Below are 24,259 nucleotides of genomic sequence, written 5' to 3' on the forward strand. Positions count from 1 at the left end.
CTTTGCCAACCCCACCTTTCAGGTGGGGAAGGCAAGGTGAGACACAACTCTCAGTCCCCTCCAACTAGAAGATGGGGGACCCAGCCAACCCAAGTGAGGCTCATGTCCCCTTCCCACTGGAGGGTAACATAATAGGGGCTGTACCCACCCTAAGGGAGGGATCCATTGGTCATAACCTGTACTTATATAAAACACCCCGAATTTTGTGTTTAGGGACACTCCAAAACCTTGCCTGCTCAGACCAGAGCCAACAAGAAGAAGAAGGACCGAACAGCCCGCTGAGAGAAGAAGAGGGCACCAACTAACTTGGCCCCAGCTCTACTGGCCTGTCCTGACCACAGACTCCTCCAGTAGAACCTCAGTGTGTCCTGTACTCAGCAGCCCTCAAGAACCCAGATGACCTGCCCTGCCTTTGCAACCAAAAGACTCTGCCTCCCCTGAGCACCAGACTTGCTCAAAAGCAACCTACTCTGACTCCGGCCAACTCTGTGAGTCCACACCCTTCAGCACCCAGCTCCCTGAGCCCGAGCTCTAGTCACACAATACCTTACGGAGGTCCCCCTCTATGATCATAACTTTGTATCCGGTGACCCCTAAACAGCCACAAGCTTCTAACGCAAGCCTGTAGCTATTATCTGGGAGATCCCCTCCAACCGCGACTAAAGGCCACACCCTGACCGTCTCTCTGACCAAAGCGGTCCAAGACATTAGACTGCAACCACTCGACCGACTCCATCTGTGACCATTTGCATTCACGACTTCAACTCCCAAAGACCCCATTCCCCTATTCTGTCGTTGACCGCCTTCCAAGAATTCCTGACCAAACCTGCAGTTTGGTCCAAGACCGACGATCTCCACTGAAAAACCCTGGGATCCCCGACGACCGCATCCTGCACCTGGCCGCCTCTGTGCCGCTGGAGGTGTAGTTCTTGTGCTGGTCTTTGGGCCCTTCAGTGTGGACTTTGACCCCAGAAGATTTTTGCTCAATCAACCATGTGACCTGCTCTCCTGCAGTCCCCAAACCAACGGCCTTGCATAGCCTGTTATCTAACGCTGAGTGTGTACAATAATGGCTTAGCAATACCCTCTGAAAAAGCCTTACTGCTTGCCCACACTACCACAAATAGAGTCAGGTGTTGTCTAATTTTACCTCTTCCTGCCTTTAGGGATCCACTCCACTCTGTGCACACTATAGCTGACTTTGGTATAGGATATACAGGGCTAACTTCCTACAGCCTTTAGTAATTAATATCCATCCACAATCAATATTTAGAATCGATTAATTGGATTCTGTAGATGACTATATGTGGAAAGGTGGAAAGATGAGTTTATTAGATGGAACATTCTGCCTTCTTAATAAAGGCACCATGCATTTTGCAAAAAAAGACCACTGAAAAGGTATTATTAATTTGCTGATTTATTAATATTGTAAAGTGCATTGATAATTCGCACAACATCTTTCATGAAAGGAGCACGGACACAGATACATAGCATCACGGGGTTGAAAGTCTGCAGCTGGTAATGCCTGTTTCTGGATTATTGCATGGGCGGCAGTGAGCTCCTCCACTTGAGATGTACTCTCTATGCATGGCCCAGGTCCAGATTCAGAAAAATGAACATAATTATTATAATTAAAAATAATTGCAAGAATTATTCGTTTGACTAATATGAATAAATATGTATATCTAGCTCATACTGATGTGATGTGCCACCACCTGACTGCATTAAGTTACTCTGTGATTCAAACTGGTCCTCCCTAACACACCTTTGATAGGGCGAGGTCTCGTCCAATGAGCGGCCAGCGCCAAGCAAGCACTGTATATAAATACCACTCATTCTGTACTAGTCTCAGATTCTCGACTGACCATCCATTCGGGTAAGAGAGGTGCTTGGGGAGGTGGTTTCTGTGGGTGCATGTCTGATCACGCTGCGCGTTTCAATGTCTTGATGCAATTGTTCTTGATACTTGTACAGGTGTGTCTATTACTGAAGCGTTTAAGAAGTGCGCATTAGCATGTTTCCAATTCACCAGTGCAAACTATTTTTTAAGTTAATTTTTGTAAGCTGAGCTTTGTCTATGAACTAAAACAAAATGCGTGTCGCTAGGGAAACTATTCAACACTATTTGTTCATGAAAATACGTTTCGTTGAGACAGAAGTAAAAAAAATGTCACTGTGGGCAAACACGCTTTTAGGTTAATCCTTAGAGGCTCTCTTTACTGTTCAATTGCTTTTCTTGCTTTTTTTATTCTATTGATTTGAAAAAAGATGCACTCAGATTGCGTCCGCGGTAATTTATTATGCAAATATTGTGATTTTGTTTATCGCATATTTCACTTCATTAATAAACCCTGGGGTGCTCAGTCCTAAACCACCCTCCCTTCTAGGGGGAGCGGCTTGTTGCATCTTGCCTTCTATCAATCTAAGGGCTTCATCTCCTCTGACATGCTCCACCACTGCAGCCCTTTGCCAAACACCCAAGTACGGGTCCCCAACATTTCTGAAATAGTCTTTCCTTGTTGTCCATCTCATTAGCTAACATCTCCATACTCAGGATAGTTCTGTCCTTTGGCCGGCAGATGGTTTCTGAGTGGGATCCTAGTAACATCACCATCGGACTTCCGGAAACTTCTGACTCTGCAAACTCCTGAATGTGCTCTAGCCCCTAGCTCCAGGCTCTCTTTCTGTCTTCATGCGCTCCAGACATGTTCAGTGGTGTCACATTAGCCCAGGCCGTGCAAGGGGGAGGGGGGCTCCAGGGCCCCCTCTCGCATTCTGTGAGGCGGTGGGACCCTGGCCTGAGAGAGCTCCTGCCTGGGTCGGGGCACCATCCTCCATGTATTTTGCTGCCCCCCTCCCCCTTCAAGTTTCTTTATGCCCTTGGACTGGTCTGCTGTATGGAGCCTAGTAGAAGTAGTTCGGCACTTGTTCTGAGATACAGGAAGACAAGGTGTCAGATACAGTGACTGCTCGTGTTCACACATTCCTATTAAGATGGCTTTCTGGAATGAGAATTCTGGTTTCCTGGTTTTTGAGCTGATGATTCAGCCACTAAACTGAAATTCCTCTCAACGTTTATAAACGTCAATCATTGCACTGAACCTTTCCCCAAAAGTACCACTGAAGAAGCAGTAGTCATTTTCAGACTAAATAATACTGTGCAGAGCACTGACGATTAACACAGCATCGTTCATGAAAGGAGCATTGACGCAGACGAGGGAGGGCCACGACCTTGAAAGTCTGCAGCCGGTGATGCCTTCCTCTGGTGTATTGCATGGGCGGCAGGGAGATCCCTCACTAGGATCTGCTCTCTGTGCATGGTCCAACCTCAGATCCGGAAAAATGAACGAATCTAAACATCTCTCTCTAGCAAGTGACCTGCCTCTTAAATAGAAAAGCGAAACACTCATTTGTCTTGCTTTCTGCTTTAAAAAAAAAATCAAATGCGATGAAGTCAATTCCATTTAAATCTTATCTGTTCTCTGCTGCTGCGGCACTGTCTGTTTCACGACTCCGAGCAGTTATCCTAGAGCCCACACCCCCTATGCTGCATTTAGGTTTAAGTTATTAGTCATAAAAAATCGTCTTAGTGTAAAGATCAAGTTTCCTGTTCCTTTGTTTACTTTCTCTGATGGACTTTTGTTTTCTTCACAGACCTTTGTTTCTTCTTTGAGGACCTCAGACCACACCCTCCGAAGCCATGGACCACTGTAAGTGATTCTTGCTCTTAATATCTTCCTTTCATGACAATCTCAAACTTTATTTACTTGAATGTTATTAATAGTTTATTATACATATAAATAAATCATATCAGTACAAACCAGTGACACACCATATTAAACCAATGCAAAGTAGATACATTTAGAATATCAGATCATAAAAAGTGCGGGAACAATCAAAGACGTCAAGCCACGCTGTGTAAATCCAATGGCACAGTATGCCACCTGCTTAAGCACTGTGACCTACAGAAAGGATCAACATTTTGTTGGAAATCTTTTTGCCTTAGACAATTAAAAAATCAAGTTGCAAATATGTAAACTGAATAACCGGTGGGCAAAGGTACATTTTGGCCAATGGCCTATCACATTGCATCTGTGAACGCAGTTCAGTATGCATTATGTGATTCTGGCATCATGCACTATGATGTAATTCACTCAGTATCACCAGCAATTATCTCTAGGCCCCCAATCCAATCATTTTTTTCCCATTTTGATACAACAAATGCCAGTGTCAAAGTTAGTGGTATAATCCACAAAGCGACTGGAGAGTGGATTGGCCTACTAACGAGGCTCTTTCTAGCCTGTAGGATTAGTACTGGTGCACCATGAATTATCATCATGCTCCCAAGAAAGTGTTTCTTATTCAATGACAAAGCATCAGCCTCTTAGCCCCATTCCGCAAATGCCTATGTAGTATTCTCCCGGGGACTCAGTAGAACTAAGATACAGTAGCTGCAGGTACCTCTGTAATAAACTGATCATGTTTGCATAATGTCTGATTGTAGCACACTTCCTGAAGGGACTAGAGGCAGCACACGGAGGGCAGCTCCTTTCTGATGTCACAACACTCTCAGCATCAAGCAGACAGGGGAGTATTGTTCCAATCCAGTGCCATCTTTATCAGCTTCCCATACACAAAGGCATCTCGAAAAGACTTTAGTTAGAAAAAACTTCACAATATGTTTAAAATCCATAGAGAAGGGTGGAAGGAGATGTTTGCCTTGTTGCCGAAAGATAAGTTCCGACCTAATAAAAGAGACAGTAGCAAGTCAGCTTCTCAAAAATGTGTTAATTTGATGTAATGACATATCCATCTGACACATATCATGAAATAGAATACTGATAATTTCCCATCAGTGCCTAATGTAGCTCTGGCTCAAAGATGTATTTATTTATTTAAGGGTGTTTATATAGCGCAACCACAGCTCACAATTATGAAAAGGCGTAAATCAGCAGTGCACAGCACCTGTGTTTCAGAAATACAGCATCAACACATAACACATTACACAACATTAAATTAACATAAATACGCCTGCTGACATAGTCCGTGGCTAGCCCACAAATATGACATGAGTCAGCCTTTATGTTAAAAGTCATTGGTATAAACAAATATTTCTCCCAGACTCCCGGCATCCATTAGCAATGGAGTACAATTTAACATGTGGTAAGATTCCATGCTCATTTTTTGAAAATGTCTTCCTGCTTTAATTAATCTATTAAAATACTTCAAAACCTGATCCCACCCCCGCCCTACATCTTCTTGCCGAGTGTTCTGTTGAAGAACAGGGACAGATGCACTCTCTATTCCTAAAAGACACATTTTAGAGGTTTCATTGCGTGGTGTGAAGATGGTCCATACTATTTATCTTCTGTTTTTGTGCCTGCTTCTTGTCCACCCGTTCTCACCTACTCCCTCGCAGCTCGTGGACTCTCTATTTATTTCTAAATAATTTAAATATAAACAAAAAAGATCCAAAATGTTCTAACAAGGGAAAACGCATGTAAATGACCTGATTACACAAACTTTCACTAGAAAGTCACATTTATTCATAGAAAAGTACAAGATTGTAGGGAAAATCCAAAAGTGATTCACAAAGGCCAGAATAATAGTGGATATATAGGGGAGGAGGTGCACATGTGTCCCTATAGGAATGTCAGGCGCAGTGGCCATGAAAATGAGTCCAACATTTATAGAGGCTCTGCTTTGTGGACATTCACAAACATTTGCAATAACTATACCACACTATCCATATGTCTATATGGATAACGAAGTGTGAAAACTTCAAGAGAATCCACAACCCCCATGTTTCAAGTTGGTGTAGGTTAAATAATGTATTCCTATGGAAAACATTTTACAGGTGTAAAAAAAAACATATTTGCTAAACTTTACGCATATTAATTTTCCGTGTCTTGCTGAATCTCTACCCCAAAATATATTTCCGTTTTTTGATAAAAAATTAAACAGATCAATAGAAACATTTTATCATCAAACCAGTAGTTGTACTACTGTCAAATAGCAGGAAAAAAATCTGCATTAAGTATACATGTTGCAAAAATGTGATTTTTCTTCCTCACTTCATATATTAATTCAGTTCGCCATTGTCTTTTTCATTTACAGCACAAAAGCAGAAGCAGGTAAGACATTTTTTTAGTATACTTTCTAAGATGGTGCAAATTTGTTGGCAGAAGTTAATTATATGAAAATTCCAACTGCAGACTTACACCTAAGTGTAGACTTGAATGTCTCCACATCCTGAAACCAGAGAGTGGAGACATCTAAAACTCAATTTGCAGGTGCACAGTCTACTAATAACTTTCTATGTATAGTTTGAGCTCTTTGCCACCGGGCCGAGATCATCCTGAGGAAAGGAAGGGGAAAATTATTATCAATTTAAAAAAGATGATAAAAATCTTTTAATGCAAACTACAAATGTAAAATAGTTGAGTTGAAAATTATTTATAACGAAAACAAAATATTACAGCACAATAGCTCATCCAAATACACTTTTGGCAAATAATTTAAATATATTAATACATCATCATTTTATAAATATTTTTTCAACAAAATAATACCATCTATCTTACCCAACATTTATATTTTTATTTAATATTTAAAACATTTAACTAACATTATGTTTAAATAATGTAATTACAAAAATTAATACATGTTTAAAAATTAAGTTGAACTTTCTTTTACAAAAATAAGATAATTGTAACAATTTTTTTTTAATTATCAATTTTTTATGTTTTCAACCCTAAACTATTAATTTCAAAGTTGAAATCATTTCATTAGTTTAAAATGATTTCCCACTGGATGTTTGATACTGCCAACTGTTAACCGTCAGAAGCAAATCAATCAAATCTTTCTACATAATTTGCATGTTAGGTTTTGAAATATAAATGCCTACTCATTTTTATTCAATGTGCAGCTTACCAATTTTTTTGGTGATATTGAGCAAAAGCCCATACAACGAATACAAACATTCATTTATGTATGACTGTAAAATGTCAAGGTCCTCCTGCCTGCTATTATGTGAGGGTCTTGAATTAACTGCTTTCTCGTGTTCATAAACAAGAAATCACAAAATTCTTCTACCAGTACTTCTGTGAGCCTCGGCCTGCCAATGCTCTACATATGTATTCGAAAAACCTTAGTGAATTCCCAAAAAATCACAAGTTTACTTGTGTCTTAATGAGTAAACGATCCTCAACATAGTAGACAACCTATTTTGTGTATTTTAATACCTCTCACGCTTTGCACCTTTAGTCGTTTTAAGTAGAATTCACAATATTCTTCCAATAGAGATACATAAATTGAAACTCAATCATACTTTGTTTCCAGATAAACTAGAAATAAAAATAGCAGAGAGAAGCGGCAACCAGTTACAGCTCCTTTCTCTCATTTAATAAGTATTGTTAGAGCAAATGGCGAAATGTGACTTCTCTCTACTGCAGCCATGTGAGCAAAACAGGAGTAGAGTTGTGGTCACAACATTCATATATGATCTGCTGAGATCTCCGTTGGCACACTTGATTTCGGATGTCATTGACAATATCATCAATTATCCGTCAATGGCAAAATGTTTGGTGTTATAAAGCTTGGAAAACGGTTGCTTATTAAAAACGGTGTAGCCTGATTATGGGAATATGAAATTTAAAAAAGCATGGAAACAAAATAGCTAAACATTTCATGTAATTTAAGTGTTATAATACGCTTCATGTAGATGTATAACAATGGTATTATCTCACCTGCTGTTACCCTTCCCAAATCCAGGACCAGTGCTGCATTAGGATCAATGGAGGCAGCTGCTTTACTTTGCCACCATAAGATGCCACATGAGGGTATCAGGTTTCACAGATAGCCCTTTTGCTGCAGGAAAGGGAGCCCAAAATGGAGAAATATAACTTTGACTAAGGATCTGAGAATCGTTGCACTGGAACTGCTGAAATGTACAGAAATTTCTGTGGTTCAAATGAGACAGATATCCTTGTTCTTCATAGGTTCAGTATTGTGCATGTCATTGTTTGCTTCACTGATTACCTGATAAGTGTGTTGATTGTGTGTATTGTGCTTGTGTTATGTAGATCCTTTTGTTTGTTAAATAACTGTGCTTAACATGAAACAGATTTTGATCAATTTTAATAAACCAACTACTGACCATCTCTCCATCTTGTTTTCTTACTTTTCTCATTAGGGAAAGGAAAGTGAAGGAACATGCGGAGTTCAAAAAGACCAATACGGACAAAAGCAAGACCAAGCACAAGACAAACCACAGGACAAAGGCTATGGCCAGCAGCAAGGACAAGGAATCAGTCCTGGCAAGGGAAAAGACCAAGAAGCAGGCCAAGGTTATGGCCAAGACTATGGGAAACAAGGAGCTCAGGGGACATGCTTCGGAGTAGCACAGGGAAAAGGTGAAGCACAGGACCAGGGAAAAGGCCAGGGATATGGTCAGGGAAAAGACCAGCCAAAAGACCAGGGATATGGTCAGGGAAAAGACCAGCCAAAAGACCAGACATATGGTTACGGTAAAGATTTAGGAAAAGACCTGGGGAAGGACCAAGGAAAAGATCAGGGAAAAGACCAGGGATATGGCCAGGGAAAAGCTGAAGAAAAACAAGTAGGAGGCAGCAAAGCACAAGACCCGTGGCAAAGCTTTGGAGAAAAACAAGGAAAGGGCCAAGCAGAGGACAAGCAAAAGGGTCAAGAATATGGAAAACAACTACAGGGTCATGAAGATAGCCAAGGACAGGGATATGATGGAAAGTGCCAGGGTAAAGACAAAGGACAAAAGCAGGGAAAGTAACTCAGACAGTTTGTTTTAAGGGAACGCGACGTGGAATACTGCAAATTAAAGCCTTCGTCTACTAAGACATGTTCTACAGCATCTGATTCAACTAACATCTCTTCAATTAAAGAGCTTTAAAACTACGCAATCAAGCTCTATGTAGATATTCGGATTTGACATGTTTAAAATGTATACAGTTGCAGTGAATACTAAAATAAATGTATGAATCAATTATCACTTGCCCAGTGCATTCCGTGCAAAAAAATAAATGTTAATTGATTTGTAAAACCAATTGTTCTTCAATTATGTAGAAAACTAGAGAAACAAAATGCATTGTAAGCTCCTGGAACATATTGCACACTATTGAGAGGTATTATTTTTCAGGATGGACTTAACTCCCTTTCAAGAGTCTGGAGAACTAGGACTTATCAAAACCACATCCACACTGATGATTTTCATCCACACAGTGGTTGTGTTTAATCAATTGGGAAGTCAATGATTTGAACTTGAGAGAAATGTAGTTATGCAGCTTCCTCGCTCTCATCACTAGATTTAGGTATAAGCTTAAATGCATAGATCATGGTGGCCTTCTTTCTATGTCTTGAGGTAACCTCCTTAATTTCTACACACGGCTCTCTATTGTGTGATGTAATATGTTCAGGAGGAAGCTTGTGATAAGATGGGATTAATGTAGCAGGATACAAATAGTGGATGTAAGGAAAGAGATGCAGAAATGCCAAGAAAAGATCAAAAAGGGGGGAAAGTTGAACAGCAAGAAAAGCAGAGAGAATGAGAGAGTGAAAGATCCATCTGCCTAGTGTATTTCTCACTATGGGGCATATTATCAAGAAAGGCGTAAAAATTATCGCTGCTTTAGCAGCAGGAAACTGCCGCTAAAGCGGCGATAATGGGCTTGATTATATGGCCTTGGGAATTCCAATGGAAGCCCATGTTCACACCAGAACATGGGCTTCTATTGGAATTCCCAAGGGGACATTATCAAGCCCATTATCGCTGCTTTAGCTGCAGTTTTCTGCTGCAGGTCGTTCCGTACTTCCTCCTTTCAAAGCAGTGGTACTTCAATTATGCACATTTCTTTGAAGGAGTTGAGAAGAGTGACTCAAAAAGATGACAGTGGACCTGAAAGTCACAGAAAACGCAGCACAGTTAATCACAAAATACAATCAACTAAAGAGGTCTGCAATTAATGTTGGAAATGTCAAGTAAATGAAACCAAGCACAATAGTAGCCAGTAAGTATGTCAGGTGTCCAGACAGCAAGTTGAGGTGGTAGTGCAGGCTCACCGACACACTCGTTTATCATCTCAGACACATAATCGAAGTTCTCATGGTGTAGATGTTTCAGAGATACATCATGATTAGTCTTAGTCCATAGGGATGCAGGTTTATATTGATCCTGGACAGCTTTGACATGACATTTTCTACCATTTACCATTCAGGTCTCAATCAGCTGGGCCTACGTCTAGTCTGCAAGATGAGTGAATGCTCCTCTCTAACAAGGGCAGTCCAGCTTCTCCAAAGCAGGCCATAGCCAAGGATCTAGGATTCATCCCATCCATAGGGGAGGAGAAACTTTAAATCCTGAATTAACACCGACAGGGGGTGGCATATGGTTTACATTTACCTAAGATGCTTTTAACTTCATCAGACAGAAGGCTAAATAACAAGTGAAGTATTGTGAGTTTTGTTATACATTTGGAAAACTAATGTTCATGTCTTTATTCAGCTGGCAAAGTGGTTTCTAAGGTGAACTGTTCACATTTGGCAGCTAAATGGTCACTGAAGTCAGTCAGTCATAAATACTTTATTCGATTCAAAGAAGCCATACAAGTTGGCATCAACTACAGTACCATACATAACATAGTTAAAAGAGAAACATAAACAGATACATTAAAAAAAACAGAGAACCTCTGACCACAGTATTTACTCCAAGTCTGCAGAGCAGTTAAAATATAATGCGATACAGCATGTGTAACCTCCTCGCTTCCCAAGCTTTGCAAATAGGCGCGGGCCAAGTCATTAGACCTAATGCCTGACGCTAGTAAAACTGGGCGGAGAAACTACCTCTTCTGTGCAGCATATAGAGTGCAGAATGATACAACATGCTTTGTGCTCAGAAATTAAAGATCATAACACGGGCGGGGAGATAGTGATGGAAGGCCACCAGAAAATGTACAGTTTTAAGCCGGAATCCAGGCAGCAAGAATTTGTGGTTATTTGCAAATACAGTGAATGAAGCTCTTTTGCTCCACACGGTGATAAGGCAGTAAGGACATCTGGACTAGCAAAATTCTGGAATCCTTAAAGTTGTCAGAGCATCCACAGTACATCTAGGGCCTTCTCCAGGCTATGCAGTCGGCCAAAACTGATCTACAGAAGTGTGCTTCAGGGTTATTCCAGATTCTGAGCCATACCCAAGCCCAATTTATTTACAGCAAAACAATGTTGAAGTAGCTTGAGGAACTGCCAATAACCTTCTTATTTCTTATTCTCAGCAATTTCATGGGAGTTACTGGTGGCACCGAAAGTAGCAAAGGGTAAACACTCTTAAAAAAACAAAGCAGCTCTTTCCTTGGTTTATGACCCAGATTTTTAGAAACTCTAAAGATAGATTCAACAGAACTTTGAAATTGTGAAACTCTGATGCTCACTAAAAAGTTCCAATTAAAATCGATGTCAATAGGCACACCTAAATAAGAAAAAATGGAAAACATTTACGAACTCTGACCGACCCAGGACAAACTTCGTTGTTTTAGCAAGTTTTTGGCCATATTCATTTTAAACGAATTTGTTCTATTTGTCTTAAGAGCCAAATTGGCAAAAACTGAAAAGTGTTCAGTGGGTTTTAATGCCATTGGTTTTTCTTACTATGAGGACTGCATTATCTGCTTAAGGTAGTACAGGGACTTGGCACAAATTAATTTTTGGTAAGACTTTTCTAGTACTGAAAAAATGGTCCTCTAGGTCATTGATATATAAAAGAAAAAAAAGGAGCTAAAACACAACCTTGCTTACCCCCATGACAGATGGAAATTCTTCTGTCAGACCGCCTTCCTTACTATGTCGGACTTTTGCTACTGTGTGCGCATGGAGCCTGCGGAGCAATGTTATCATTGAAACGCCAACCCCTAATTGTGTCATAATATCCCATAGTTTAGATCAACCACTGTGTCGAAGGTATAGGTTAAGTTTATAAAAGCGTGGTGGACACATACTTTTTTTGCATAGTTTTGGACGATAAGTGATACATTTAATGTCTGCTCTACTGTTCCTAGGCCTGGGCAGAAACCAAATTAAACATCGAAAAGGCCGCACATTTCCACTGCCCATTTTTCAAGTTTTGCTAAAATGACTCTGCCTAGGATCTTCAATGAACTATCTAACAAATAGATAAGTTGATAGCAACAGGGCTCTCCCTTATTTCTCCTTTTGAAAATAGGGACGATCATTGGCTCAATAAAGTCCTAAACTAGGGGACCTATTCCTGTTTCATAGTATAGAGAATTTTAAGAACTATGGCCAGACACATTTGTGTATTATGCAGAAACACTTGCAGTTCAAACTTTTCTCTACCTTGAAACATGGCAGAGATTCTAGCTTACACAAGGAGATGTTGGACGCAGTGCTGAAACTTTTCAAACACTCACCCCCAGTCACAGATCTGGGTTGAATCCATCATCATTCTTTAGCTCACTCTGCCACCCCAGTTCAGACACAGCTATATGCAAATCAGTCTTGACCATGTGCCTCATTGGAACAGTCCTGCCCGAACTGCCAAGCCATGTCTTCCTTGGACCAGAAACAAGCATCCTGGGACCGGTTTTGGGCTAACAGCTCTTTTCAGCCAGGCTAGCTTGAAATGAGTGGCAAAGTGAGCAAGGGACCCACGTCTGGGCATACCCAGCCAACTACGGGCGAACAAAGCAAACACAAGGAGATGATGGACGGAGTGCTGACATTTTTCAAAAATTCACCCCCCAGTCACATATCTGGGTTGAATCCATCATCATTCTTTAGCTCACGCTGCCACCCCAGTTCAGACACAGCTAATTGCAAATCAGTCTTGACCCTGTGCCTCAGCCCGATCTGCCAAGCCATGTCTTCCCTGGACTGGAAACAAGCATCCCATGACCGGTTTCGGGCTAACAGCCCTCTTCCGCCAGGCTAGCTTGAATCCAGTGGCAAAGTGAGAAAGGGGCCCACGCCTGGGCATACACTGCCAACTTAGGGTGAAAATTGCAAACAGAAAGAGATGATGGACCGAGTGCTGAAACTTCTCAACCACTCACCCCAGTCACAGATCTGGTTTGGATCCATCATTATTCTTTAGCTCACTCTGCGACCCCAGTTCTCCCCGGGAGATTCTAGCTTGACAGGTCTGGTCCCTTTTCATCTTACTTGAACCACGTTTGGTACCTCCTGGAGCTTGTGAAGAAGATTCCTAACTATCCCAAAATGTGGGAGTTGTTATATTCAGTCTGAAGTTGACCATGGCCCCCAACACAATATCTTGCAGACTAGGGAAATTAAGGTGCCAATCTCCTGCAAATGCTCTCTAGAAATAATTTTCCTTCTGTATTCTGCCACACTGCAGCAATTACACTATTTACACTCTTTTAGTTTAAACCTGTGAGTACAACATAGTCAATACCATCTTCAAAACATGCATTTGTGAATGCCAGTACTATAAGAAATACTAGGATGTCATTCTGAAAACAACGCTATTCATTGTAGAATAAATGGTGAATACTCTTCAAAAACAAGGTAAAGACATAAAGCTAAGTCCATTGAGAGTACGTTTAGAAAAACGTAATTGTAGACAAATTGCAAGTCGAATGCGGTGAAGATAGTGGCCCAACCAAAAATACTCATCATGTGTGGCTAAGCATGCTAAATTGGCAGACCCAATATCCTAGAACTCTGCTTCCAGCCCAAATAATCATGCATAATGCTGCATGGAAGGAGGCTACAGAGCAGTAGATTGAGCTGTGGGGTGACCTGCATTCACGAGGGAGAGTTGCAGACCCAGTAAAGATTCCCTTGGTGGCAAGAGCTTTGCTGGTGTGCAGGAATGGGCTGAGGTGAGCCTGCTGGACTAAACATGGGCAACTAATGACAGTGCTTCTTGCCTTGTGAAAGAAACTTGGTGAAAGGAACTCTAGATGGGCTCGTGGCATCTGATGAAAAGAACCCTAGGTGTGCCTGGAGCAGTGTGCAGGACTGAAGGGTTCCAGTAGAGGTTGCTCTGGTGGCCGGCACTGTACAGGACTGTGAGGCCACGCCTTTGGACTGTGTCTGGGTGGCCCAGGAGGTGCCATGCGATACTGAGTTTGGCGCCCGTTGTGGGAAGGATGGTATGTGACCCGGTGTGGTATTGAGAATCGGTCATCCCTGGCAGCTGTGCAAATTAGCTCCGACGACTAGCGCTGAGTGAGTTTCCAGGTCAGGGAAGCCAGAGGGGCGTCAGCTTGAGGACGTCTGGGCCGATCCTCTCAGAGAATAAATAGAAGTGGAGATACTTAGTCACTGCGGTCTGGGACCACTGTATGTCCTCAGAGTGTGGCAGAGCCTGATATGATCACCCTACTGCATTGACCCCTCTCCCCCATCCTCTTTCCCACCATAAGATTGGGCTCTCTCAGGTGCTCGCCCAGTCTCCTGAAATGAGGGAGGGTAGAATGGAGACCTTCAAGAAGGCTGTATGTACTGAATAATGAAGCACCAAGTCACAGGTGAAGTGTGATATCATCAGAGATTGAACACTGGAGCTAGGTTTAAGGGAGGCATAGAGCAGATGGAATCATTCACATAATTCACCTTCCTGTTTTGTCATACCACAGATTTAATACACCTTCCTGGTGAGAAACCGCTCATGCAGCCCTATAACCTGCTGAGAGAGTACATCCCAAGGGTTCGCTGATTTAATGCAGAGATATCAGTTGTCCATAGTTTCAGCCTTTAACAATTTGACCTATTTCGCCTGACAAGTGCTAAACTTGGGCCCTGTGTCAGCCTTAGCCATAAATCTTAATGCTATAATTAAAGACAAGGAGTTCCCCAATTTGGGGCATAGATAGGGATACGTCGGAGGCGAGCGGCTGTCCCCTTGGAAGACAGTCCAGACATGACACACTCTCCAGAGTGATTTTGCAGGCCATATAATCATCTAAGAATTGTTGGAATCCAAAATCAGAGAGATCCGATCAGATGTTTCACTTCTCTGACAAGGTTTGGGACAAGACATTGAGAATATCGCAGAGCCTGAAAAGAAAGTATCAGAAACAAACACCACACTTAAAGAAAGGAAGCAAAAGGAAACTCACTTTTCCGGTAGTGAGGCTTCTCTGGAACTTGGAACTGAGGATGAGAAAGACTGTGTAAGAATAAATAATGTTTAATTCTTGGGGTTCCTGGAATCTGATGGGATGGGAGATTTCCCTACCTTTCTCGAGAAATATGTAAGAGAGTGGGTTTCTGAAGGAAACCTGTAACAGTGCTTCATCATAGAAAAAGCACACTAAGGGCTAGATGTAGGTAATTCCCATTTACAGACTCTTAAATACCGAATTTTACCGATTCGGTATTTCAGAGTCTGTAAATGGGAAGGGGGCAAATTTAGGTAATTTTTAAATCTGAATTACCGAATCTGTAAAATTCGGTATTTACCGATTCTGTAAATACAGAATCGGCATTTCCCATTGATTCCTATGGTCTTTGAAGCCCATAGGAATCAATGGGAAATACCGATTCTGTATGGTAAATACCGAATCCTGCAAGGGTGCAGGGGGTGTCACTTTGACACCCTCTAGCACCCCAAGTACAGGCTTGTGTGCAATGTGGCACACATACATGCCCTAAGGGCATGTCTGTGTGTCACATTGCACAGGTGTGCATGCACAGATTTGCATGCACACCTGAATTCGGTATTTTACCACACAATAGGATTGTGTGGTAAAATACCGACTCTTAAGGGCCTTTGGCACTGTAAACTGTGCCACCTACATTTGTAATTACAGAATCGGTATATTTACCGATTCGGTAATTTACCGAATCGGTAATTTTACCGAATCGGTAAATATACCGATTCTGTATTTTTCAGCCCCCTACATCTGAAAACCCTAATACCGATCGAAAACGGCCGATTTTTCGACCGGTATTAGGGCTCCTACATCTAGCCCTAAGCGTTTATCCATAGACCTCTGCATGGTGGCCTGCCGGGATCAGTAATTGCCCCGATTCTGTACTACTGAGATAGGGATACATTGTTAGCAGCAGCCAGAATGCCAGAGTCCATACACTATGACTAACACTAGATTTCCTGACTTTACCAGGCATGTCCAGCAGCTATGTGAAACCTTTGCAGAAGCCATTTGCAACCTCAGAATGATTGACATATGCTATAGGTTAATATACCAACTGACCAAAAAGTCTGGATGGGCTTGAGAGCTGTAAGGTAATTGGCAGAGACAATCCAGTGCTAGCCCCAAGAAGCACCTTAGGGCCAGACAAGGCAGGGATATGTCAACAGAGAGAGGGCTGTCTAGATCATTGCCTCCTCGTCGTTCTTACTCTGAGACATCGCTGCACAGGTAGACCCTAAGCCACCCCAAAATCTGGCGAGCGAGCCACACCACGGTCGATGGAGGATGGTGATGTCAATGATGAGATGTAGAATCACAAACATGATGGTGACAGCTTCATTGAACGGTAGATAGAATTATATTTCTCTTGGGGCAGCTAGAAGATGTAGATCCCATTGGGGAGGCGATCATAAGCCATACACACAATCTTTGGCATACAATGGGCTTGGAGTGGATTGATCTCAATGGTCCTCCCTCTTTTTTGGTGTACTTAAGTGTTTTTCTCTCTTTTATTTTTTTTTGTATGTTCTCAGTAGTCCTCAGAAGACACTTATTGTTTAACATTTCACAAGGGTTTAGAGGCAGGGTATAGATTATGGTGGGTTCTTTGGGGAGGAAATACCTAACCATCTTCCTCTCACTACTAGTGAACGGTGTTAAACTGTTTGCTTTCTTCAAATAGTTCAGATGAAGAAGTATGGGGAGGGTGACGGATTTTTTTAAAGTTATAGTACACTTGTTGTTTGGTTTTTCAAGGCCAAAGTGAGCACTAGCATTTCTAGGTATTCATGAGTACACACTATGTGTTAAATAGTCCCATGCAGGGTAAATTACAGGGCCTGATAAACTGCATTTCATGGAATGCAAATGAATTCTTTAACAATGCTAAAAGAGGTGCAGTGTTGGGAGCAGCCAAACGATTTTGAGCGGACATGATTCTGTTGCAGAAGACCTATCTGTTGAGAGTATATTTCTTTTCAAAAGATATGGGTTTAATACTATCAGACACTCAGGTTTTGGAAGGGGATCCAGTTGGTTCCCTATGATGATACGCAAACTCCTCCCTCTGATGGTATCACAGACCTGGAGGGATGCAGGAGGATGATGCACAATGCTGTCCGGCACTATGACCAACCATTATGATTTGTTAGATTTACACCCATCCCCATTCAAAAAAACATGTATGTCCCAAATTTGTTTAATTGTCATAGAAGCATTAGATGGCCCAATGATCATAGGAGGTTATTTCAATGGTTTAGTAAATTATACGAGAGAATGATTGAGCCCGCCACTGGTGACAACCCTCAACCCTACAGTCTCCTCTACATGGAAAGATTTGATCAATTCCACAAGTATGAATGACATATGGAGTTTTTGCAATCCAGAGTTAGGAGGCTACATCTTCTTCTCAGGAATGCGTAGATTATTTTCCTGCATCAACTACTTTCTCACACCTGGATTTAAAGCTTGTGTTATCAATGTTGCTGCATGTTAGAGGTTTGTCAGGCCACACCTGAGGGAACTCCTCTTTTATGGTATCCCCAAAAAACATGGACACATGTCAAAACTCATTCCCTGGCACTACCAGAAGCTAGAGATATACAAGGTACTGGTGGATGGCACTTCCAGACACTTTGACACTAACCAAAACTCAGTATTTTTTCGTTCAGGTGTTATGGGGGGGGTTATAACATTATAAGGCAGTCATGAAGGGCAGATAATGAGCTTAATATCCCACCAGAAAAAGAGGTTGGAGGAAATCCTTTGAATGGAAGAAGTTGTGATGGCACTGCGTCGAAATACGAATCTCACACATCCAGCAATGCACTCCACAAAGTTAATCTATTGAAAACCCAGCTTGAACAAACAAGTCAGGACACGTTTTGTAAAACATAGATGGCAGTTCAGAGCAGACTATATGAATAGGGGAATAAGACAGGCAGACTGTCCTGTTGGGTAGCACATAGAGATAACAAACCGAGCAGAGGATCTTTATTCACTCTCTGAAGCTATAATACATGAGTTTGCCAGGTATATGGATCCCTGTATGGGACACGTCCTTTGAGGGAGACAGAGTGTTTGCAATTCTGCCGGTTCTCAGTGGGCATATTGAGACTGAGAGACTCTGAGATGATTGCCAAACTCACGACAGTATAGGAGACAGTACAGGCGATCACACAGATGATGTTGAGTAAGTCCTGTGACCCCAACGGCTTCACAATAACATTTTTCACAGTACCAATAAACTATATTGGTAATGTTTGAAGCACCTATGAGATTCGGAAGGTTCCTATCGAATCTTTCCCTAGCTCACATTGTAAATGTCTTGAAACCTAAGGGCCCAGGAGAGAAATACGATCTTACCATCTAATTTCCTGTATAGATAAAGAGGCCAAAAACCTGGATGAAAAATACTTGCTACTCTCCTGGACATAAGTATAGATACTTTGATCTTTCCGGGTCGTTGGGCTTGGCCCTTTCTACGGGGTTATCCCAAAATGTTTTGCGTTCCCCAGCCAATTTCTCTGGCCTTCTTTTTGTTGTCGTTAGACCTCTGTGCACTTTTCCACTGCTCACCAGTGCTAAAGTGCATGTGCTCTCTCTCCTTAACAGGCTCTGCTTGGTTTACACCTGTTTTGCGTATTTGATTTACTTGTAAGCCCCTTGTAAAGTGATATACCATATACCCAGGACCTATAAATAAATGCTACCAGTGGGCCTGCAGCACTGCTTTTGGCACCCACAGAAGTAGTCTTTCTAACCTATCTCGGGCCTCCACTGCAGTGCATGCATGCGTAGTTTACTGCCATAGAGTACAGCAAAACAAGCATTAATGAGCATGAGTTGGACTAAAATGATTGATTACCTGCTGCGCGTCCTGAAAACTCTTTTTTAATTGCTTTTACTTCGATTTTAGAGCCAATCGACTGCTTTTAGAGCTACACTGTTGTTTCTAAAAAGAGGCATCAGTACTGTAAGCACTATTTGTGAGCGCGACACTGTTTCTAATGCTGCTTCAGAATATTCATGATATGGATTTTAGGAAGTGCTTTTAGAACATACTTGCGAATGCTGCACCTTCACATGTCACTTTAGAACCAGCAACCACCACTATACTCAGTCCTCAGCGCTACCAAGGTGTGCTGGTGTACTCAGTCTGTAAGCGCCGGTCACCATAAGTCACGCCATCTTGGTTAGCGCTCTAGTGGCCAGACGTACTCCTCACTACTCAAGGAGACGCGAGACAAGCACACAGTAAATGATTGATTACTGACTGCGCGTTCTGGAAACTCTTTGTTAATTGCTTTTACTTTGATTTTAGAGCAATTCCGCTGCTTTTAGATCTACACTGTTGTTTTTAAAAAGGGGGCATCAACTGTTAGCACTATTTGCGAGCGCGACACTGTTTCTAATGCTGCTTCAAAATATTCTCTATATGGATTTTAGGAAGATCTTTTAGAAGTTACTTGCGAATGCTGCACCTGTACATGTCACTTTAGAACCAGCAACCACCACTATACTTAGTCCTCAGCGCTACCAAGGTGTGCTGGTGTACTCGGTCTGTAAGCGCCATCTTGGTTAGTGCTCTAGTGGCCAGACGTACTCCTCACTGCTTAAGGAGACGCAATGCAAGTGCACGTGCGCGCGCAGTGGGCACGCTGACGGCGCACCGAAGGCAAGCCCGTCTGCGCCCGTCCGCGCACCAGTCGCCCTCAGTGCCAGCCACGCTGCATCTTCTCTCCCTCGCCTTACCTACACCTGGGATAAACTCATCTCCGTAAGCAGGGGAAAAACTGGGGTTAAGGATACTTTGCTAAACGCTGGGTCAAAAGCTCTTAAGTGTGGTATGAATAATGTAAGATCTCTTGTTCAACACCACTCGGAAATCCACTCACTGGTTGAAGATTTAAACGTGGATATTCTGTTTCTTACTGAAACCTGGACATGACCAGATAAGGAAGTTGAACTAGCCCTAGCCTGTTCTCCAGGCTTTAAAATATTTCATAAACCAAAAGCAGCTGGGAGAGGGGGAGGGGTAGGAATTATATACAGAGAAACCTGGAATCTGGCCCCTACGGCTGTAGAGGAGGTACAGGGCTTCGAGCTACTTGGGTTCTCACTCACAGAAAGTAGTGGCCGTTTGTACTCCCGAATTCTTTGCTACAGACCTCCCGGGGGAGCTGCTCTTCATTACAAAGACCTGATCAACGTGATATATAATCAGTCACACACTCAGTCACACACTCATACTAAACTATTGATTCTTGGTGATTTTAATCTTTGGAAGAACGGTAACCTGGAGACTGCCCTTAAAGAATTGCGCCAAGCCTGTGAAAATACTAACCTACAGCAGTTGGTATCGCGGACCACACATGCACTCTAGAGGTCATGCACTGGACCTCATTTTTGCTAATGACACAGATGTAGTTTTAGGGGAGATATTCCCATTATGCTGGATAAACCACTTCCTTGTTCTTTTCTCCTCACAGGAACATGCCCTTAACCCGACCCATACTCGTATGGGTAGGGAGTGGTCTAAACTATTAAAACTGAAAGAGCTCCCACGACTTGCCATTGATAGCTGATTTGACATTAATAAAACTGTGGATGAGAACTATGAGAAATGGAGCAATCAAATTACTAGTACATTAGACCAAGTGGCCCCAATGATAAAAATACAAAAGCAAAAAGAAGCTCTCTGCTCCTTGGTACAATGAGGAGTTGAGGCAGATGAAAACAAGGTATAAACAGGCAGAAAGGAAATGGAGAAGAAACTATGGAGAGGTAGATAAAGCTGCATTGAAAAGACTGTTACATATTTATAAAGAAATGGTATGTAAGACCAAAGCTAAATATCTTGAGAAAACTATCCTAAGTGCATCCAATAAGTCAAAAATGCTGTTCAACATAGTAAAGGACATGTCTAATCCTGATTGCACGAAGAATGAGATCCCGGCTTCACAAGAGCTGTGTGATAGTCTGGCATTGTTCTTTGAAGAAAAAAACAATACCATTTTAATTGGGCTAGACACCCCTAGTGAAGGAGAGAAGAATAGCACAGCCGATACTCAGATGTTGTCTAGTAGTAGCACCCTAAATGAAGGAACCATAGGAGAACACATGCCGGTTCTGGAGATCTTTCAGATCCCGTCACAAGAGGAGTTTAACATTATTGCAACTGGTATCTCCTCAGGCTCTCACCTGGACCCACTTCCACACAAGTTGTAGAAACCCTTTAGGAATGGAGCTTTTCCTGTATCTACACCAATTATGCTCACAGTCTCTAACTAATGGCATGGTCCCAAAATGCTGGAAAAAGGCTGTTGTGTCCCCCCTTTCAAAGAAAGCCTCTTTGGACCCTTTGTGTCCATCTAATTATAGACCGATCTCCCTGTTGCCATATACGATAAAGGTCCTGGAAAGAATAGTAAGTAAGGGCATTTTTAAATTTTTGGAAGAAAATAAACTTCTAGATGAAGTTCAATTTGGGTTCCGCCCGGGACACAGTACTGAAACTGTACTGGTGACAGTCCTTGAAGACCTTCGAATGCAGGTCGACAATGGCCAAACTGCCATCTTAGTACTTTTGGACATATCGGCCACATTCAATACAGTCAATCATAAGATCTAGATTAAAAGACTTGAGGAGAATGGTATTAGAGATAAGGCACTAGACTTGTTGCAGTCTTATCTCTCAGATAGGCAGCAGGCAGTAACCCTGATGCCATTTCTATCTCAGAATAGTACTGTAAAACATGTTATCCCACAGGGTTTGGCTATTAGTCCAATCCTTTTTAATCTTTATCTGCGTCCACTTATTTCCCTTATAAAATCATCCGGCATTGAAGTCATCAATTATGCTGATGACGAGGGAGGAGCTACGCACCTGATAAAGATGGCCGAGTAGACCCTCGGCTCCGCCAAGACCGTCCGACGGCCCCAGCATCCTTTCTTCTATCCTGACCCCGAGCCTCGCAGCTAAAACCGAAGATTGCGCGGAGCACCTACAGTGTCCCGGGTATGTCCCGGGTATGTCGTGGGCCGGAGTGGTACACAGACAAAATATCGATTTTTTAATATCGATAAGCAAAAATATCGAAGTTTAAATATCGATATACAAAAATATCGAAGGTAAGTAATATCGACAGTCTAAATATCGATATTGGTATGATATCAGTAATATCGAAGTTGTAAATATCGATGTTAATAATATCGAAATTAATAACTTTGATATTACTAATATCTATTTTTAAATAAATTTAGTGTATATTATATTGTATTAATTATGTTTTATTATTTTTTTTAATGTTATTTTATTAAATATTGTGTTTTACTACTGTAGCGGGTTGTGGGTTTATAGGGGAATAGGGTGGGAAGTAATTTAATTATGTTAAATTAATTATTAATTATTAGGAATTATTAATTAATTAATTGAGAATTAATTTTAAATTATTTTTAATTAATTTATTAATTGATAAATATGTTCTGTAGCGGGTTATGGGTTTATAGGGGAATAGGGTGGGAAGTAATTTAATAATAATTAATTAATTGATATATGTTTGTATATATTTTAATTAATAATTAATTGGTAATTAATTTCTATTAATTACTTAATTAATTATTATAATTTTTTAAATATTTATAATGATTCATTAGTTGGTAATTAATTATTATTAATTATTTAAAAAATGAATTATAGTAATTTTTATATATAATTTATTGTTATTCTTAATTAATTAATTGTGCTAAATAATATTAATATTTAAATTAGATTAATTACAGCAAATGTGCTAATATGTTTACTTTATTGTTATTGTTAATTAATAATTAATTGATAATTAAATAATATTAATTAATTTTCGGTACAGGGGTATTTTTAGGGTTCAGGGTCAGTTTTCAGTTCATGGGTACAGGGGTATTTTTAGGGTTCAGGGTCAGTTTTCAGTTCATGGGTAAAGGGGTATTTTTAGGGTTCAGGGTCAGTTTTCAGTTCATGGGTACAGGGGTATTTTTAGGGTTCAGGGTCAGTTTTCAGTTCATGGGTAAAGGGGTATTTTTAGGGTTCAGGGTCAGTTTTCAGTTCATGGGTACAGGGGTATTTTTAGGGTTCAGGGTCAGTTTTCAGTTCATGGGTAAAGGGGTATTTTTAGGGTTCAGGGTCAGTTTTCAGTTTATGGGTACAGGGGTATTTTTAGGGTTCAGGGTCAGTTTTCAGTTCATGGGTAAAGGGGTATTGTTAGGGTTCAGCGTCAGTTTTCAGTTTTTGGGTAAAGGGGTATTTTTAGGGTTCAGGGTCAGTTTTCAGTTTTTGGGTAAAGGGGTATTTTTAGGGTTCAGGGTCAGTTTTCAGTTTTTGGGTAAAGGGGTATTTTTAGGGTTCAGGGTCAGTTTTCAGTTCATGGGTAAAGGGGTATTTTTAGGGTTCTGGGTCAGTTTTGGGTTTTTGGGGTACAGTCGTACAGGGAAACAATTAAATAAATTTAAATTAAATCAATTAAATGAAATTACAAAATATAAAATTACATTAAATTAAGTTTTTAATTTATTTTAAATGTATATGTATTAGTTTTAATTTTTAAATTATGTTTTAATATTTTTAATTAATATTTGTAACATTATATGTATTTTATAATTATTTTAACATCATTATTAATACATTTTAAAAAACGATATTTTTTATTTCGATATTTTTGTACTACGATATTATTTTTCCGATATTTTTGTACTTACCTTGTTAGGGATAGGATTCCGATATTTTTGACTTCGATATTTTTGTCCCGATATTTTTGTAGGTCGATATTTTTAATTTCGATATTTAGTCAGACATTCGGCCGGAGTGGCACCCGCCTGGAGTTAGGGCCTGCTTGGGAGCTGAAGCCAGGGACTGGGGTTTCCGACCTGGCTGCTCCTGAGTGCAACAACAATGGAGGCCCGAACCGGAAGTCGCCGGCTGGGTCCGCCATAGGGGAAATTGCGGAGAAGGCGGCGGCGGAATAAGAGCTACGGTGGTGGCTGGATTTCCCACTTCCCCCCTGCCCCTCCCCCCACAGAGCAAGAGGAGTAGCTGAGGGCCCTGGGATTCAGTGGGG

The 24,259-nt window shown here is 41.2% G+C and overlaps 1 protein-coding gene across 3 annotated transcripts; it reads left to right on the plus strand.

Annotated features, from left to right (window-relative positions):
* The first annotated feature begins 1,853 nt into the window (after positions 1-1,853).
* LOC147689884 (uncharacterized) lies at positions 1,854-9,020 on the plus strand. Of its 3 annotated transcripts, none has more exons than XM_086937382.1 (4): positions 1,854-1,876; positions 3,655-3,710; positions 6,118-6,134; positions 8,195-9,020. In XM_086937382.1, exons 2-4 carry the CDS (start codon positions 3,701-3,703, stop codon positions 8,804-8,806), a joined length of 639 nt encoding a protein of 212 aa, XP_086793508.1. In that variant the 5' UTR covers positions 1,854-1,876; positions 3,655-3,700; the 3' UTR covers positions 8,807-9,020. The 3 variants fall into 3 exon arrangements, with proteins under 3 accessions (XP_086793508.1, XP_086793509.1, XP_086793510.1); XM_086937383.1 differs by having other exon boundaries at positions 1,875-1,974; XM_086937384.1 differs by lacking the exon at positions 1,854-1,876 and having other exon boundaries at positions 8,195-8,480; positions 8,517-9,020.
* Positions 9,021-24,259: the final 15,239 nt, after the last annotated feature.

The sequence above is a fragment of the Lissotriton vulgaris genome, chromosome 9 (assembly GCF_964263255.1).
Source record: "Lissotriton vulgaris chromosome 9, aLisVul1.2, whole genome shotgun sequence".
NCBI lineage: Eukaryota > Metazoa > Chordata > Amphibia > Caudata > Salamandridae > Lissotriton > Lissotriton vulgaris.